Genomic DNA, 19,404 nt, shown 5'->3' on the forward strand with positions numbered 1-19,404 from the left:
ACAAACTTGGGAATTTCAATGTCTAATTCCTTATCTAGCCATACATTGTAAAATTAGTACTAGCCCAAATTCAAAATTTATTCTAGCACGTCCTGTTACTCAAACTCTTCCACCCAGTGAAGTATCTGCTGCTAAACATTTAGCTTATCATTTATAGAACATCCCATATCTTCCCTACCACATGACAGACTTTATTTTTGATAGGTTTTATTGCTAAGCCCTGATAAATGCTTTTGAAAGTCTAAGTTAATTACATTCCTCGGCACTCTTCATACACACATGAATATAACCCTTCAAGAATAATAGTGACTACTATTTATTCTCTACCATGCACCAAATACTGTGCTAGGTTTTTTATGCAATCTTATTTAATCCTTAAAAATCTCTGAAGTGTAGATATTATTACCATTTACTGAGGCTGAGAGCTTAGAGAATGTTCCAAAAGTTACATTACATACATAGGTGGTGGAGGCCAGAATTCACATCCAGTTTTGTCCAAAGCCTCAGCATATTAGACAGGCATAATTACCCCTGTATATAAACATAGAATATTACTTTCTCCCAGATTACACTGACTCAGTTGAGTGTTTGTTATATATTAGGTCCACCTGAATGAAAGTAAGATTTCCTGTTTTTTGCTTTCTTTAATAGTTTTTTATTTATTTATTTATTTATTTATTTATTTATTTATTTATTTTAAGTTTATAAAACTCACTTCATTTTATTTTTTAAATTTTTTTTCAATTTTTTTATTACTATGTTATGTTAATCACCATACATTACATCATTAGTTTTTGATGTAGTGTTCCATAATTCATTGTTTGCGTATAACACCCAGTGCTCCATTCAATACATGCCCTCTTTAATACCCATCACCAAGCTAACCCACCGCCCCCTCGCCCTCCCCTCTAGAACGCTCAGTTTGTTTCTCAGAGTCCATTAGTCTCTCATGGTTCATCTCCCCCTCCGATTTCCCCCCTTCATTTTTCCGTTCCTACTATCTTCTTTTTTTTTTAACCTATAATGTATTATGTGTTTCAGAGGTACAGGTCTGTGATTCAACAGTCTTACACAATTCACAGTGCTCACGAGAGCACATAGCCTCCCCAGTGTCTATCACCCAGCCACCCCATCCCTCTCACCCCCCACCACTCCAGCAACCCTCAGTTTATTTCCTGAGATTAAGAATTCCTGTTTTATAGTTTCCATCCCTTACTCTGAGTCCTTAAGAGTGAGGATCATATGGTAAGTGAACCTATCCTCAAGGATAATGATTGGTTTTATTCAAATAAATCTAGAAAGATTCTGCCTGCTTCAACAAGAATAAAACTGAGGCTAAAAACCTTTCTTATGTCTTCCACAGCACTAAGAGTGTATTCAAGCATCTGGGTTTTTTGTGATTGTTATTCCTATGGTTGTTTTTTTCATTCTTGTAGCTAGATCAACTGATTCTTGAGCTCTAAAGGCACAATTCCAGCATGTTGAGAACTTTTATGAATGAAAAGCTTTGAAGCACCTGCAAAGAGCTTTTCAAAGGCTATTTTATATTCTCTTCATTTGGGGTTCATGCCCTTAAAAGAGAATAAATACCCAAGTTACATGAAAATATAACAATCAAATGAGCAAATTTTTATAATCTTAAACCTTATGGTTTGAAAAATTATTAAAAGGCTACTGCAAATCTGAAAAAGAAGAGGAGAGAGGAGAGACTATTTGCGAGAAAGCCATGGAGAAACCAGGTAAAAGCTATATCATACTTTTGGGAAATGGGACTGGAGAGAAACTGCATAGCCAGCACTAAGGTCTCACTGTGCATTGGACGACAGAGTATGGCAAAGCAGAAAAAACAAAGGACAAAGGACGGGGGCACCTGAGTGGCTCAGTCAGTTAGGTGGCCAACTCTTGATCTCAGCTCAGGTCTTGATCTCAGGGTCGTGGAAAAAAACAAAACAAAACAAAGGACCCTGTTGAAGATCTTCTGTTGACAAATATCTCCCCTGTTTATTCTACCAACTGGATGTTAATTTTGCTTAACAAAACCCTTTTATAAAATGCAAATATATCGTTGGAGAGTTAAACCTATTGGTCTTTATACCTTTACCCCGAATTACTATAATTAGATCGTCTACAATTCAATTAAACTTTTGGAGAATGTTGAGTTTTAATTGGGTATTTTGACTGAAGCATGGAAAAGTTCAGAATAAAAACCATGAAGATCCCTGGACAGTCTAAGGACAGGATGACTGAGAAAGGTAGAATGATGAGACACTAAGGAAGAACAGGGCAGGGGAAAGGAAGTGAAAAAATACCTACTTTACAATTTTGCCACAGAAAAATAAGAGGTTATGATTCAAAGATCTTAGTTTCCTTTCCGCTCTATAATTCTGAGGGTTACTATGCAAAGAATGAAATGTTTTACATACCAAATCATAATATGCTATATTTTCCTTCCTGGAATCTATACGATCCAACATTAAAGTAAAAGAGCTCCTTTTCTACCTCACCAACATAACAGAGGGCAAATTTATCAAAACTAGTTCCAGAGGACAATCAAAGGGAGAAATCAAAGGGAAGTAAATATTTTTCTAAAAAAACGAATAACACACCCTCCAGTACTTTGATAATCAGTATTTGATAACTGTCTGAACGAAATCAGGGGTCCAAAAGAAATACAATTATTGGAATAGTTCAGAATATCTACTCAGGAACACACTAAATAAGAACTCTCATCAGAGACAGAAAAAGTGAAGAAAAGAGGGAATATTTCCCTACCAGCCTCAAGGCATTCCCTTTCCCCTGCGTAATAATTCCGTCCTTTGCCCCCTTCCATCTGTCACCTTACTATTTTCCTATCCATCTCTGCATCATCTACCAGTTATGTCTGTCTCCACAGTCACCCCTGTATATCTCCTCCACAAAGTTTCCCTTTCTGCTCACTTGAATCTCTCTGCCCAGGGTTTACCCACACCTGCTCAACTCCGGCTCCTTCCACGAAACCCCCGGGACTCCAGGCAGGGCAATGGATAGCGCTGGGCACCCCATTCTCCAGCAGAGTAAGGGGGTTTGTGGGAACACAACTGAGAGGTTTGTGCCTCCACACCCCCATATCCGGAGCTCCCTCTTTCCTCCCGGGGATCGTTCTCACTCACATCGTACAGTGTGGAAGGCGCAGCGCGGATGCTTCTCGAAACTCTCGCCTAACTTGAGAACCCGCTCGCGACGGTCCATGTGCGAGGGTCCCGCTGCTCCATTCATCATTATTCTCCGGCTGTGACTTCGCCTTGGCCACCTGCGCTCACTCCCATCTGCCACCTCATCTTGAAGCAGCTGCACTTGCTGCGGCTCGGGGAGCCAGCAGACTCCGCCCCGCGCCTGACGCGCGTGGCCCCCCGGGCGCCTCTCGCGTGCTGATTGGCTGCCTGGAGAGGGGCGTCCCGCCCCTTGGCTCTGAGGCGCCTGGTCCCACCTCCATGCCCCTTCCCGCGTTGCGACGCACGCTGCCCCGGGAAGGCCGCGCCCCTGAGGTGGTTGGTGGGAGCAGGGTTCCCTGAAGGAGAGCGCGGAGAGGATGCGGTAACCCACCTGAGGTGGCGACTGGGGAGGGGGAGAATCTCGGGGTGCCGGGAAGCCAGGGCCACAGGGTTTCTGGGCCAAGCGCCTCGGCTCGTAGGAGCGCCTAACGGGAGAATCGGCGCCCTTTCTGTGGAGATTTGTAGTGGAAACCGAGGCCCGGGGAGGGGCGGGAGCGGGGCACAAGGCCCGGTGTCTTGCCCAAGGCCTCGTACCGCCGAATCTGGGTCTAGAATCCGGAGCGAAGGATCCCGCGGCCTCAGAGCCTCGGACCTTGGACCTCACAGGAGGCGACGCCGTTACCTCGGCAATCGCTTTCTGATCTTCTTTTCCAGAGGAAGTTCCCGGTGGTGTTAGGACCGGGACAGGGGACGACGAGGAAGGGGGAAAAAAGATTCGGAGTTAGGAATTACGGTGTTTCGCATCAGTTGCAACCAGATTGCATTAGGTAGCCTTTTATTTATTTCCTTCACAGCGATCCTTGGAAGCAGTAACGGCACGGGCAGGAAGACGAAATTCCCAAGGATCAAGGCCCGAGTTCCTGCTGTGGCAACAGGGTAATAATTGAAAAATAATTGTCTTTTTTTTTTTTTCTGTCAAAAGTTCATGAGTTTCATGGTAAAGATGAGGGAAGTGTTGTATTAGAGGAGAAGTATCCAACAGAAAGTTTACAGATGGTTGTCGTAATGGGTGGTTGTTTTTCAGGGTAAGTATGTAATCCAACTCTACTCCCATGCTTTCTTAGCCAAATTTGTCGGTTTATTGTTTTAGGCAAGTACATGAATATGTCTCCCTTAATCTGTCTGCTTGTCTAAATTCTACTTTTTTAAGGAGTATTAAGACTGTTTAGTGTGGTAGTTAGGTGCTCAGGTTCTGGAGCCAGAATTTTTGTATTTCAACCCCAGCTTCGTACTTTACAGTGTGGCTTCATGCAAGCTAAAGAATGCTCATCGTAAAATTGGGGGGAAAATAATAGTGCTTATTCCTTAGAGTTGTTGAGAGGATTAATTGAATTAATACACAAAAGGATTTAAAATAATTCACAGCACATAGTAAAATCTCTCCAAATGGTTATCATTATTGACGTATAACTGTTGTCCTGCAACGTTTTAGAACCATCCTTGGTTTCTGCTTTCTTTTCTAAATCTTGAATTATTCTAGAAAGTAGGAATTGCTATTTTGTTTCCTTTACAGATAAGAAAACTGGTTCAGAGAAGCCCACTCCTCTGATTCTGTGGTCTGTGTTCTTATCATCTGTGTCATCTATTTGGCACTTAAAGTATTTTATTTTACATGTATGTATATATGTGTGTGTATACTTTTTCTTTCCCAACCAGAACATGAACAACAGGGACTCTGTGCCATATAAAATTCTTGTGACCGATGCATCTAACATAGTGCCCTACACACTAGTGTTTGGTGATGATGATAATGTTTCCAGGGTGTTTTATTATGTTAACCAGAGGGCAACAATAGTGTTTTAAGCCTATTTTATTTAAAAAAGACTCCCAATTAGAAATCTGAGGTTTCCATATTGTAATAAAGAAGAAAGCAGGTAGTCAAGAAATTGAGTTTTAAAATGCCCAAAGTTTGTGCTTTTCTTCCTTGTTTCAACATATATTTATTAAGTACCTACCAGGTATCGGTTAAGGCACTGGTCTAGCCTCTAGGAATATGGCAGTGAATCAGAGATAAGAAGGCAGCAACCAAGGATGGTATGAATTTTACTGTCTCGAAACTTACTGGTGTGAATTTTCACCAAACTTGTATTAAAATGAACCAGGTTGTACTAACCCAGGAATTTAAAAAAAAATCAGATTAATGAAATAAATAGAGTTCAAAAATGTACCCAAGTGACATTTCAGATTGCTTTGTTTATATCTATTCATGACATATTACTTCAGAAATTTATGATAGCTGTATGCATTTGTTCTTTTCTATAAATCTATAACCTCATCTAATTTAAAAAATATAGTTAGGTTTCTATCTTACATCATTCACGAATAAATGTGTGTGTAAAAACAAACAAACAAAAAAAGAAAATATAAAGATATAAATGAATGAAGATAGCACTAAAACCATAAAAACACCAGAAAAAATTAAAAGACTATATTTTAGCTTTTAGGGTAGGGAGGACCTTTCTAAGAATGTCACCAAGGTAGATGTCATAGAGTAAAAGATTGTTATACTTGAGTACATGAAAATTGTAAAACTGTGGTAGAGACACTATAATCAAACTTAATAAATGACAATAAGAAATTGTTTACAGCCAATATAAAAGGTAAAGGGTTCATATCCACGTATGAAAAGCTGAAAGCGGGTGCCTGGGTGGCTCAGTCGTTAAGCGTCTGCCTTCGGCTCGGGTCATGATCCCGGGGTCCTGGGATCGAGCCCCGTGTCAGGTTCCCTGCTCAGCGGGAGGCCTGCTTCTCCCTCTCCCACTCCCCCTGCTTGTGTTCTCTCTCTCACTATGTCTCTATCAAATAAATGGATAAAATCTTTACAAAAAAAAAAGAAAAGCTGAAAGCTTCTACACAAGAATAAACCAATATAAAAATTGTTGAAGGATATGAATAGAAAATATATGAAAGAAGAAATGGCCAGTGAACATGAAATGTGCCTAATTTGTCTAATAATCAAAGCAATACAAATTAAAACAAGATGATACCATTTTTCATCTAGCAGAAATATAAAAGATAACAGAATGTACTAGTGAAGGCATAGTAAAATGAACACCCTCATATGTTGTTAGTGGAAATACAAATTGGAACACCCATTTTGAACACCCATTTGGTTTAGATATATTTTGATGCCCTCTTACAAAAGAAGCATAGCATAATGCAGCCATTGGAAAGAGTGAGATAACTATCCACTCTCTTGGAAAGTTGTATGTCTGTTATGTGCTAGGAGTGACACCAGGAGTTGTGGTGGGCTTTCTTTGAAATATTTTCAGAAAACTTGTATTTTAATGATTTATATTTTACCTAAAGGGATGACATTTCGATGCTTGTATTATGTCCAGGTCTTCAGTATAAAGGACAGTGGTGCCAGTGGTGAAGAATAATAGCTAAAAATAAGTGAGTTAGAAGTATGTCATTTGGGAATACATTTTGTGTTTTTTACTATTTTACATGGGAGGGAATATAATTAACATTGTAGTTAAAACCATAGACTTTGGAGTCAGACTGATCTGGATTTGAATACTGATTCCACCATATGCTGGTGGAACTATGATAAGTTTCTTCTTCAAGCTTTATTTTTCTTATCTGTAAAGTGAGATGATTACAGACTCTACCTCATACTCCTATTGTGAGGATTAAATAAGATGATGTATATAAAAGCATTTAGCACTGTGCTTAGTTCATAATAAATACCTAAGTATTTATTATAAGTAAAGATTGTACTTTTTATTAAATAATGATATCTTTGAGCTTTGAATGCCTTAAAATTTCTTCATAAAGAAAAGTTTTAACAAATTGAATTTGGGATGCATTTTTTATTTAATTTTAAGATAATCGATTTTATTTACTATGCTATTTATAAACAAGCTTTTGTTATAATTACATTTCATTTCTGAAGTGTTGGGGATCCCCAAGACCAACCCCAGGTTCAGTGATTCACTTAGAAGGCTCACAGTTCTTAGGATAGAGTCATATTCGTGACTGTGATTTATTGCAGTGAAAGGATACCAAGCAAAATCAACAAAGAGAAAAGGCAAATGGGGCAAAATCCCAAGGAAAACAGGTGCAAACTTCCAAGAATCTTCTCCCAGTAGATTCACGTAGAACACACTTAATTCTTCCTATAATGAGTTCTGACATTTTGAAGTGCTGTCTACCAGAGAAGCTCACTAGAGACTCAGTGACAAAGGTCTTTATTGAAAGATAGTCATGTAGGTTATGTAGATATCCTCTACTGTCAAGTACCAGAATTTCAAACTTCTGGAAGGAAAGCAGACATTCTGCATAAGCCACATTGTTTTCACAAACACTTTAGTCACAGTGAGCCACTCTTATTAGGGAATGGTGGAAACCCTTCTGAAATCCAAGTTCCTAGGCACCAGCCAGGGGCCAATCTTGTCTCAGGCCTAATGTTAACTCTTTTCTGCACTTAGTGTCTCTTTTATGATTAAAAAAAAAAGTAATTTCTATCCCAGGACTGTTGTGCAGATTAGGAAGAGTGAATGTGGAGCACCTAGCACTATTCCTGACTCTTAGTGCACGATAAATAATATGTGCTGTAGCTGTCACAGTAAATTATAGGAGTCTCTAGCTCTTTTAGAGGTATTCTAATTAGAAAAACCAGAGTCTACTATAAGGAAGAAATTGAAAAATCTACCCTTCACTTCTCAAAGCAAGCAAAGCTAAAGTTTTATTTATATTAAAACTGTTTTTCAAACATTAGGGAGCAAATATTTTAGGGCTGTTTGACCTTTATCTTTCTGATTCTGTTAAAATATAGGTGATACAAGAAATGAAGCCAACAGGTACAGATCCAAGGATCTTATCTCTAGCTGCCGAAGTTGCAAAAAGTCCTGAACAAAATGTCCCTGTTATACTGTTGAAGTTAAAAGGTAAGAAAATCTTGGGGCACTTGGGTGGTGCAGTCAGTTGAGCATCTGACTCTTGGTTTCAACTCAGGTCGTGATCTCAGGGTTGTGCGATCAAGCCCTGCATTTGGCTCTGTGCTCAGTACAGAGTCTGTCTAAGACTCTTTTTCTGTCTCCTTCTGCTCCCCGCCCCCCCAAAATAAATAAATAAATCTTAAAAGAAAAAGTAAGAAAATCTTTTTGTGATTGGCTAATAACATTGTTTAAGTAACAAAATAATTCCATCATGGGTATAGTTTTGGTATTTGTTTCTAATTTGCTCAGAGAAATTTTAACATTGTGATAAAGCAGTGATTTTTTTTCTTTTTAAAAATATTTTTAGTTATTCAAACTATAAAAATACATAAAGCTCTTGGATTTATTGAACCAAAATAAGTATATCTTATTTCCTTTTGCCTTAGAAATAATAAACAACACTCCTTTAGGAAGCTCAGAGTTGAAGAAAATCAAACAAGATATATATTGTTATGACCTCATTCAGTATTGCCTTTTGGTGCTCAGTCAAGATTGTTCTCGAATCCAGGGAGGTTGGACTACAATTTCCCAGCTTACACAGATATTAAGGTAAAATGAAGCAATAAGTCCACTTGTTCTTGAGGGGTATAGTAGTAGATTCTTATTTATAACATTTGCTTCTTTTTATTCATCTGGTTAATAAGCCCTGGCAACCTTCTGTGTGGTAGGTTATGGTTGTACTTTTCCTTCATACCATATATTGTTGTTTGTAACTATATTTGTGAGTATTTCACTGTCTACAGTTTTGCTGCATAAGTCCTATGAAGATGATGATCATGTATTTTGCTCACCACTCAGTCTCAAGTACCTAACAGACTCTTTATTGACTAAAGAGTATATGAAGAAATGAAGATACTAAACGCACTGGCTCTATACTGGAAAAACTTAAAATAGGGATGAGATGACATCATACAGGGCTGAATGAAATAGGTGTGAAATGAAAGATATAAGCAAAGTATTATAGGAGAACAGATATAGTTGTTCCATATTGTGTTGATTTAGTTATCTCAATTGTATATTTCATTAGGTAACCCAAATTCTGTAAATAAAAATCAGAAGCAGCATGTACTGACATACTGCCATGCTAGAAATTGAGAGAACAGATCAAAATCGTTTATTTTAAAAGAGGCAAAAAAATAAACCAGTTGTTCTCAGTGCCTAAGCTACTTCCTAATTAAGTAGCTAAAAGCATGCATTACTAATTGATCTTACCTTTCAAAACTGCTATTCCTAATTTGTTACTACATAAAGGCCAGATTCAAGGTGTATGGTTAGAAAAAAACAATTAATAATGTATATAATGTTCTTTTTTATACTTTAATTTTCAAGATTATTTCCTTAAGTAAATAAAGCCTTTGTTTTGATCAGATATATTGGTTCATGAAAATATTGAATGAGTAAGGCTCTCTGGGGTGAAATCCAAGTCTTAAGAAATCCCCATGTTTCTGAATGTACAAAAAACATAATTTTTATTTATTAATGTTCACAATCAAATTAAACACTCTTAAATAATTTAGGAACCAAATAAAAAGAGAAACTAATATATGTAAGCATTTTTCCATTAACTTCAGGACTGGTGTGCAAAAAAAAAAAGTACATTGAGCATTCCCCAGTTTTTAGCATACTCCTGGGTAGTCACTATTGCTTATCAGTGTCTTCACGTTATGTTAAAAAGTGTGTGACAGCAATATTTACTAATTAGAGACCATTCTTGGGTTGGGTACTCTTGTTAGTATCAGTCTACACAAATACTTTTTATTATCCAAGGGTTTGAATATACCCATTTTATATCCAGGGAGTGACTTTTATGTGCAGTTTCAAGAGGATTCATTTCTCTAAATGACTTTCTCTCCTTTAATGTAAATTACAAAGCGTTCCTAATAGAGCTAGGTTTTTACTGTTTACTCCTCTGCTATAAGGAATATGTAGTCAGATATTTTACAGACTTTAAGAAAATAGATCTCTTGGAGAGTAGAATTGGTATTAGAGTGTTTTATTTTTTAATCTGTCCCTGGTAGACTAATCCTACCCTCGGTATTTTTTAGCTATCAGAGGTCTAAAAGGTATCAGTTAGCACAAATGTTTTTGGTGAATTAGACTCCCAAGATACTGTATTGCTTTTAAAGTGTTTGTAGCTCATTCACTGAAAACTTGCCTCATTTCTGTTATTTGTGAGTCAAGTATATTTTGTTTCCCAAAAGGTTGACAAGTAGGTTTTTAGGACATACGAGTCCTGGCTCTAAGTACAGGCAAAGTCCACACCACTTACTTTTCTAGAAAGTTGTAAAGGTTATTTTCCAGCAGTTCTTTTTTGACTTGGCAACAAAAGAGATAACTAAAAATTCTCATTAAGGCACAATGTTGTCTATAGAAGCTCTAGCATTCGATTGAAATTTATAATTAACACAAACTGAGTCACAGACTTGTGCTCGTATTTCAGCCATTGCTGTGTGGGCTTGGAGCCAGGAGAAGATGCAGAGGAATTTTACAATGAATTACTCCCATCAGCTGCAGAAAATTTTCTGGTTTTGGGGAGGCGATTGCAAACATGTTTCATCAATGCAGCTAAGGTATATGTGTTTATTTAGTGTTTTAATAGCCAAAATTCTTGAGATGTTCTACATTATTTTTCACATGTGCAGTATTTGGCTGAAAGTACAATTAGAGTAGTGGATTCAAACATTTTAAAAATTACAACCAAAAGTAATCTCTAGGTGTGAAATTTTAAAGTGCTGGCTGAGACATACTATATGACTTTTTGAAGGATCTGCCTTGCTTCATAACTTTGAGCAGCACCCATAGACATTTATTTCCATAGCACCTTCCTAAAACCTAGCTTCTACTTAAGAGTAGAGGAAAGTATTGTTCTGTGGCCCAGCACTTTTCTAATAGCTTCAGTGGCAAAAAACAATAAAGGTGAACTTTTTCTGTTTGATCTTTCAGATCTTCTGCAGTTGAAATATTTCAACCCAAACATAGGGCTTGTTCAATCCAACAATCATTTGTTGGATGGATTATGCTAAATGCTGTATGTACTATCTTTTTTTTTTAAACCCATGAGTTACTTAGAAGTATGTTGTTAATTTCCAAATATTTGAGAATTTTTTTAAAGTTTTTATTTAGATCCCAGCTAGTTAACATATAGTGTAATATTAGTTTCAGGTGTACAATTTAGTGATTCCACACTTCCATACAACACCTGTTGCTCATTACAAGTGCACTCCTTAATCCCCATCACCTATTTAACCCATCCCCCCACCCACCTCCCCTCTGGTAACCATCAGTTTGTTCTCTGTAGTTAAAGAGTCTATTTCTTGATTTGCCTCTTTTTTCCCCTATGCTGATTTGTTTTGTTTCTTAAATTCCACATATGACTGAATTTTCTTGATGTTTTATTGTTACCAATTTCAACCTTAATTCTCTTGTGGTCAGATAACATACTCTGTATCATTTCAATACTTTAAAATTTTTTCTGATTGTTTTATGGACCTTTTATCTTGGTGAATGTTTCATTACAAGCTGTCCTTGCTTTGTACAGTGCCATCTTAACTGAAACTCATGCATATTAGAACCATGTAAAGATTTTGATATGCTCAAGTTTCATTTAACATGGTACCATGCAAAAAGCAAGGACTGCCTGTGTACTTGAATGTGAACTCTGTGTTTGTTGTGTGGAATGTTCTGTGACTGTCAGATCAATTTGGTTATAGAACCTATAGGAATCATAAGTTTACAAGGCTGAAACTCCTTTATCTTGTAGTTCTTGGCTATGTATACATTTGGGCCTACTGCTATATTAAAGATTTTGCAGATTCACAACTTTTGTGAATTATGAAGAGAAATAACTATGTCATCAGATTTTCAATTCCATTTGAGGTGCTTTAAGTATATAAGGAATAGACACAGTCTTGTACTTAACGCCTAGGCTAATAAAGTAGGCAAGATCTTCAGATATTTCTTACAGAAAACCTGAGACAGATGTATCTTTAATTAAAAAAACCCAACAAATTAAAAAATTATGAGTGAAATTGAATGAGACATACAATATGGATAAGATAGGGATTTGAGTATAAGAAACAAGGCAGATGATCATAGGGAGAGAGAGGAAAAAATGAAACAAGATGAAACCAAAGAGGGAGACAAACCATAAGAGACTCTTAATCTCAGGAAACAAACTGAGGGTTGCTGGAGTGGAGGGGGTTAGGAGGGATGGGGTGGCTGGGTAATGGACATTGGAGAGCATGTGTGTTCTGGTGAGCTCTGTGTATTGTGTAAGACTGATGAATCACAGACCTGTACCCCTGAAGCAAATAATACATTTTAAGTTAATAATAAAAAATAAATAAAAAATATACCACAAAGAAAAAAAAAAAGTATTGTTGGCAGGGAATTAAACTTACTAGTAGAATATAGGCTTTCTATGTAAATTAGTCACAAATTCTTCCAGCATCTCCACTGACATTTTGAGGGATGTTAGCATTAAATAAATTTTGCATATTTCTAGATTTAATTAATTCAAGTTAATTAAAGTGGCATGAGCTATGGGAATTTGTGTTAGACTTGATTTCTTTTCCTGGCTGTGCCAAAAACTAACTCTGGGTTCTTAGGCAAATCACTTGATTTCAGTGTACCTCAGTTTCCTCCTTTGTAAAATGATTTCTATCTCATGAATAGCTCAGACCATTAAGACAGCTTTATATTTTCTTCAGAGTACTTTTATTTAATATTGGGGGATAGTAATTACATTCTTTTCATTTATATAGTCCTTTTCATTTATATAGTCCTTTAATAATATTTTCCTATTCTTTATTATGGTATTTGTATAGAGACTAAAAACTTTTTTAGTAATACATCAAAGGGAGTAAACCAGCTACAGAAAAGGAGGGCCACTTTACCACAGGGCGAAATTAAAAGATTTTTAAGAGATTACAAGAAAACTGAACTTACTAGTTTTATCTACCTAGGTGTTTCCCAATCAAAAAAAAAATTAATTAGCTAGCATAGTAGATCATGTGGTGGGACATACACAGGATGATCTGGCCTAAACTGTAGACTGGTTAAAATATACACATATGTATATATGCGTACATGTGTACATATATACATTCTTATATTTTGCCGTAAGAAAAACACCTATCCAAAAATTTTGAAATGATTTAAGGGTAAGTTTTCTTAACCAGTCTCAGAAGCCATGAATTTATGGGTGGCATTATCTAATGGGTTTTTTAAGGAAAATAGGAAGTCTAGGAGCCCAGTACTATCCTTTCAGATTGACAACAGTGAAGACATGACAACCATGCTCTTTCTGCTGTGTCTTTTGGCGAAACTGGCAAAAGCACTCTCCTGGACTAAAGGAATTCTTGATCTAATGTGACATTTCTTTCTTTTTTGTTTTTTGGGTTTTTTAAAATTGTATTTAAGTTAGCATGTGTCTGTTTTAGCACCTACCTAATCTTATGTGCTAGAATAATAGGAAGAAAATACATTTATTATTATGAAGAATAATCATTGTAATCATAATGTTTTTGGTGTTGTCATCATTACTTTTGTGCTAGAGTACAAACATTTGAGACATGGATAAAATTAGTGGCCTTTATACAACTTTCCACTGAAGTTACATGGCCAGTAAATGACAGAATTGTGAACAAAATCTGCTTCTTATTTGCCACTGTGACACATGCTCTAATCCAGAATAATTTCTCACTGTACTTTCCAAAAAGGAAGAAGTAGAAAAGTAGAAAGAATTGTCATTTATTTGTTGAGTAAATGCTAATTGAACATTTTACTATGTCAGAACTGTTTTAGACACTGAGTATATAATGGAGAGCTCAAGTAACATGGTCTCTGCTTTCATGGAGTCATGGATTAGAAGCTGTAACTGAAATGTACTAATAATAATGCTTTACATGCTGACACATTTGCATAGAGCAGTGATTTTCAACCCTGGCTGCATAACCAAATCACCCACCTAACTGTAAAAATACAGATGTCCAGACTTTGACTTTGGAGATTCAAATTTAGTATGTTTGGGTTAAAGCCTGTATATGGGTATATTACAAAACAAAAACAAAGAAAACTCCATGGTGATTTTGATGCATAGCTAGTGTTGGGTATGTTGTCTCATTTGACCTCTGGATAACAACCATTTCTCTAGTAAGTAGAGTAGGTATGACTAGCCTGTAACACAAATTTTATAAATTAAGAAACTAAAGGCTACAAGATCATGAATAGCTAAGTAAGATCCAGCAACCAGGTCCTCTGATTCCACAGAGGGAAGTTTCTCTTTTTTTTTTTTTTTTTTTTTAATAAAACAATTGCAGAAAAGTAAATTGGGTTTGTGTGTGTGTACTAAGGGTGAAGAAAAAGATGAATTACTACACTCTTTCCAAATAGTGACTGATTCTCTCTTCTGGCTCTTGGGAGGCCATGTTCAACTCATCCAAAATGGTAAGAGAAAAGATTTTTAAGATAACTGATAATCATTGTAAAGTACCTGCTAACAACTTGATTTTTTTTTTCTAAAAATAAATACATCATTAACTATACAGACAGCCACAGTTAAATGAAACTACATTGAAATAACCCCACACGCAAAAAATAAAAGCCCACTCGGACATTCCAGCTTTAAATAACCAACATTGACAATGTGAATATTAAAGAGAAAATTGCTTAAATATAATTTTATTCTTAGCTTTTTCTATTTAGCAAATCCAAGTTAAGGATTAATGATAACTTTAACAATTTAGTTTAGGGAAAAAATTTTCAAAGTTCCAAAGATTACACATGTATTTTAGACTTACTGTGAGGAGAAATCCCTATGTATAGAGTGGATATGACTTAATTCATAGTCTAACTATTCATATAAGAGTAAGCTTTTATATATTGACATTTTTACTGAACTTGAAAGTTATTTTATAGGATATTTCTACACTTAACATTGAGAAATATAAATATGCATTAAGTTTTTTTAAAAGATTTTATTTGTTTATTTGAGAGAGAGTGTGTGCGCAAGAGAGGGGGAAGGGGCAGAGGGAGAGGCAGACTCCCCACTGAGTGGGGAGCCCGTGCTGGGCTCGATCCCAGAACCCCGAGATCATGCCCTGAGCCCAAGGCAGACTCTTTACCAACTGAGCCACCCAGGCATCCTATGCATTAGTTTTATATTATATTTTCTTAAGACTGGGAAAGTAATCTTTATTGATAATTGTGGCAACATTTGTGTCCTCTTGAAAGATTAAATCTAAGATAATTATATAAGAACAATATAAGAACATTGTTTGACTTTTCTTAAAAAGTAAAAATTGAATTTTTATTTTTAATTTAATTTTTTTTTCTCGGAATTATGCATGCACATAAAGAATCAAATAGTTCTCTACGGATTGTTAAAAACACAATCCCCGTTCCTTGTGCCTCACTTCATTTCCCATTTTCTAAAGGCAGCCACTTCAATTAGTATAACTAATACTTTGGGTAGTTATATCCATTTTTTTTTTTTTAATTATGTTAGTCACCATACAGTACATCATTAGTTTTTGATGTAGTGTTCCATGATTCATTATTTGAGTTATATCCATTTGAAGCTAAGTACATGCAGAAACCAAGTCCTGTGATTCCCCAAAGAGCAGTGTCTCTGTCTCTCTCTCTATTACTTAGATACTTCCTTTTCTTTAAAAGCAGTACCTATTAGTTTCCCGTTATGAAACAAATATTATTATAAAGTTCCCAATTTAAACAACCTTTACCAAAAATAAAAAGTACTTAGTTTTAGTATAGTGGAATGTAAAAGACCTAGTAAAAAGAGAGACAGCAGGAGAGAGAATACCTGAATACAACTTTTAAAATATGCCAATTTTTCTTTTTTTAAATAATAGCTGTAACAAAAGTGACAATGTTCCCCAGGTCAATCTGAGTTTTAAAATATCAATAATGTATTAAAACTAAATGGCTGTGAAATTCATATACAAAATTGGGATCTCCAATAACCTTTCTCTCTAAAAAGAATCAGCTTTTTGGAGAAGTGGCTGGCTGACTGTATGTCTGGGGTAGAAAATATGCAAGGTAAGCCTAAAATATTTTGAATACCAGATAGAGAGGAAGCAATCAAAGTTTATTAGGATTCTGTGAAAAGTACTCAGCCAAAATAAGGAGGCTTCTATTATCCAAAAATGGGAAATTTGAACAGTAATAAGGATAATAACTACTGAGGATTGAAACACATCAAATATAGTGAGACTATTAAAAAAATTATCATTAGATAGAGAACCAATTCATTTTGAAAACTGGTAAATGAAGAATCCAGCATTTATCTTGCCTTTTCTTATGTATCAATGAGGAGAAATTTCTCTTTATAGAAGTATTCCAATTAATAGGTGAAAAAGGAAAGCTAGATTGTTACCATTGTACAACTATTAATGAATGAACAAATTTAGGAATTAATCATCCGTCACTGTCAAAATTTCAGAAGTACTTCCTAATGGCTCATCATAACCTCACATATGAAATGTAGATGTCAAAAATTCAAACCTGAATCATTTTGATTCCCCAGCTCCAATTACCAATTTATAGAAGGTCAGAGAAACATTAAATTACATCCCATGAGTACAATTAGGAAAACTAGCTTGTGAGAAGCTCATAGGACAATTAACATAGTTTTGTCAACAAATAAAGTGTAAGGGTAAAAAAAAGGTAGAGGAGGAATCCATAGATTAAACGAAATTTGAAAGATAACCAATTAACATTGTATAATATGTGCAGTGGGTGGATCTTATTTGGATCTTGATTCAAACAAACTTAAAAATCTGCAAAACATTTGGAAATTGGAGCACTGACTGAATATTTGATAAAATTAAGGAGTCATGATTATATAGGTTACATAATGGTTATGTTTTATTTTTTAATAATTCATATCTTTTGGGAGTATATATTGAAATACTTGTGGATTAAATAATTTGATATCTTGGATTTACTTCAAAATAAAATGGGAGGCTTTGAAGTGAATGGGCTAGGTGACATAAGATTGGCCATAAGTTGATCACTGGTAAGGTCGAATGACTGGTACATGCAGAGTCAGGATATTATTCGCTCGTGTAGGTTTGAAGCTTGCATTATAAAAAGCTTAAATGGGCAAAAGTATCAGTTTTTGTTTTGGGGACCAAATAGTTATTTGACACTCAGTAAAACAACTACATTTGAAAAATGGAATAGGGGCTCCAAAAATAAGTTATATAATAATATAAAACAAACACTGTAAAAAGAAAATGGAATGACTCTTTAATAAATTATTTTAGCATAACTTTTTCCAATATAGACAAAAAGATAAATATATATATACTACATACTACTTGAGTTCAATGAATTCAGAGTTTAAAAAATTTACTAATAAAACATCTTTAAGTAGACAAAAGTGAAATGATATACTTATCCCAGTTATAAAAAAGAATTTTTTTACTATTGAAGTAATAGAAAGTAAGAAGACATAGAAATATTTAGTAGTAGTGGAATTAATTTTTTTGAAGTTGTTAAATGTTACAAAAATGATGTTTAGTAAAATATTGATATATTGGACTCTGTAAATAGAAGAGTAATTAATATGTGAAAGAAATCAACTATGTTCTTTCAGGAGAGAAAAAGAGGAAAAGAGTAAAGTTTCATGGGAGCTAGGATAGTATTCACAGGTGTGCCTTGCCTGCACACCTGACCCCACTTTTAATTAAAATTCTGATCAGTTAATGAAGAAGGGAATAGAAACTGACATTTACTGGGAACCTGCCCTGTTCTCGGACTTCTGCAATAGTCTGTGAGAGAGCTAGTCTAGCTTTATTGATGAAGAAATGGGTGTTCTGAGAGGTTAAGCAACTTGCATAAGCATCCAATGTCAGGTCTTCATAACTGGCTGCTCAGAGCCTAAAAATTATAAACCAGTAAAAACAAATGTTGTTTTGTAAGTAATAATTTCATTATTATTTAAGACAAAATATTAGCAAACATGGTACATTATATAAAATAATTCAGTGTTTTAATGATGTAAGCCACTGTTTACAGTTCTAAGTACCATCCATTCCTTCATATTCTCTCTTCTTCACAGGAAATTTCATTTTATTCACTGAAATTTATTGCTAGAAAGAGATTCAAATTTAGGATATGTTTTATTTTGTTTCTTATTTAATGGAAGATAACAGTAGAGTCTTAGTTTAGTATTTGTGGATGCTTTCTATTTACATCTTTCATAAAATGGAATGACTTTTTTATGGTTACTTAAACTGTCCATCTTAAAATCTTCTTTATTGTAAAGTATACAAAAGCAGAATTGTTAGCAGAATGGTCCTGCTTTCATTTGGTTTTAAAAGGACAAATGAATCCCAATTGTATAATAAAAGATACATTTAATTTTAATTTTTTTTTCTCTTTTAGTACTACAAAGTGATCATTTCCTGCACTTACTGCAAACTGACAATGTTCAAATAGGATCTACAGTCATGACTATGCTACAGAACATACTACAGATCAACAGGTGATTTGGTTTTACAAAGTATTTATCAAAGTATTTATAATTTTTAACTCCAGAAGCATTACCAGTTTTATTCAATTACATATGACTTGTACATGATACTTCAAGAGCTCTGTTATTACCATTGTCTTTCAGAAAAGAATATAAAATACCATCAAAGACTGGAAATTTATTGTTGAATTGGTATCTCAGAGCTTAAGAGATTTTAGACCAATCTCAGGCTTAGAGAAGAAATATGGTGATATCTGAAGAAAAATATTGGGATCACAATAAAAAATGCTTAATCATTTATTTATTCAGCAAACTGCAAGCTTACTATTATGGCACATGCTTCAGAATGGCATAAAAGAACTAACTGGCAATTTTTCCAGGTTAAAATGGAAAAAAGAATATATACAGTTGTAATAATTGACTCTTCCAGTTCCATATGGATTTATTATGCATCTGTTATGTGCCAAGTATGTGTGTATCATTGAGTTCCCAAAGTTGATTAAGATATAAAACTTGCTTTCAAGTAGCTTACAGTGTAGTGGAAGAGACCAACCCATGAACATAATTATATTATAACATATTAAGTTAAAATTATAAAAGTATGCACAAGTGTTAAAGGAGCTCCTATCCCAAACTGAGGGGTGATGCTTCCAGAAGAAGGTAACACCTGAGGTGAAACTTTAAGTTTGAAAAATTAGCCAGAAAGGAAAAA

General features: G+C 35.1%; 2 protein-coding genes across 4 annotated transcripts in view; one reads left to right on the forward strand and one right to left on the reverse strand.

Moving 5' to 3' along the window:
* EAF2 (ELL associated factor 2) overlaps positions 1 to 3,467 on the reverse strand; it is a 57,928-nt gene extending 54,461 nt beyond the window's left edge. For both annotated transcript variants that reach the window (XM_035000055.1, XM_035000053.1), the window contains exon 1: positions 3,150 to 3,467. In XM_035000055.1, coding sequence (XP_034855946.1) covers positions 3,150 to 3,258 — 109 coding nt within the window. In that variant the 5' untranslated portion in view covers positions 3,259 to 3,467. The remainder of the gene's footprint in view (positions 1 to 3,149) is intronic.
* Positions 3,468 to 3,491: 24 nt separating this feature from the next.
* The window catches only part of IQCB1 (IQ motif containing B1), a 53,955-nt gene continuing 38,042 nt past the window's right edge, over positions 3,492 to 19,404 (forward strand). Inside the window, exons 1-7 of one of the 2 annotated variants that reach the window (XM_035000052.1) lie at positions 3,492 to 3,573; positions 4,046 to 4,127; positions 8,032 to 8,143; positions 8,581 to 8,743; positions 10,635 to 10,764; positions 14,548 to 14,641; positions 18,605 to 18,704. In XM_035000052.1, the coding sequence (XP_034855943.1) occupies positions 8,044 to 8,143; positions 8,581 to 8,743; positions 10,635 to 10,764; positions 14,548 to 14,641; positions 18,605 to 18,704 (587 nt within the window). In that variant the 5' untranslated portion in view covers positions 3,492 to 3,573; positions 4,046 to 4,127; positions 8,032 to 8,043. Of the gene's footprint in view, positions 3,588 to 4,045; positions 4,128 to 8,031; positions 8,144 to 8,580; positions 8,744 to 10,634; positions 10,765 to 14,547; positions 14,642 to 18,604; positions 18,705 to 19,404 lie in introns of both variants that reach the window. The other variant, XM_035000051.1, reaches the window with a different exon arrangement.

This window comes from Mirounga leonina, unplaced genomic scaffold, assembly GCF_011800145.1.
Source record: "Mirounga leonina isolate KUSES-001 unplaced genomic scaffold, KU_Mleo_1.0 Mir_115, whole genome shotgun sequence".
NCBI classification, from domain to species: Eukaryota; Metazoa; Chordata; class Mammalia; order Carnivora; family Phocidae; genus Mirounga; species Mirounga leonina.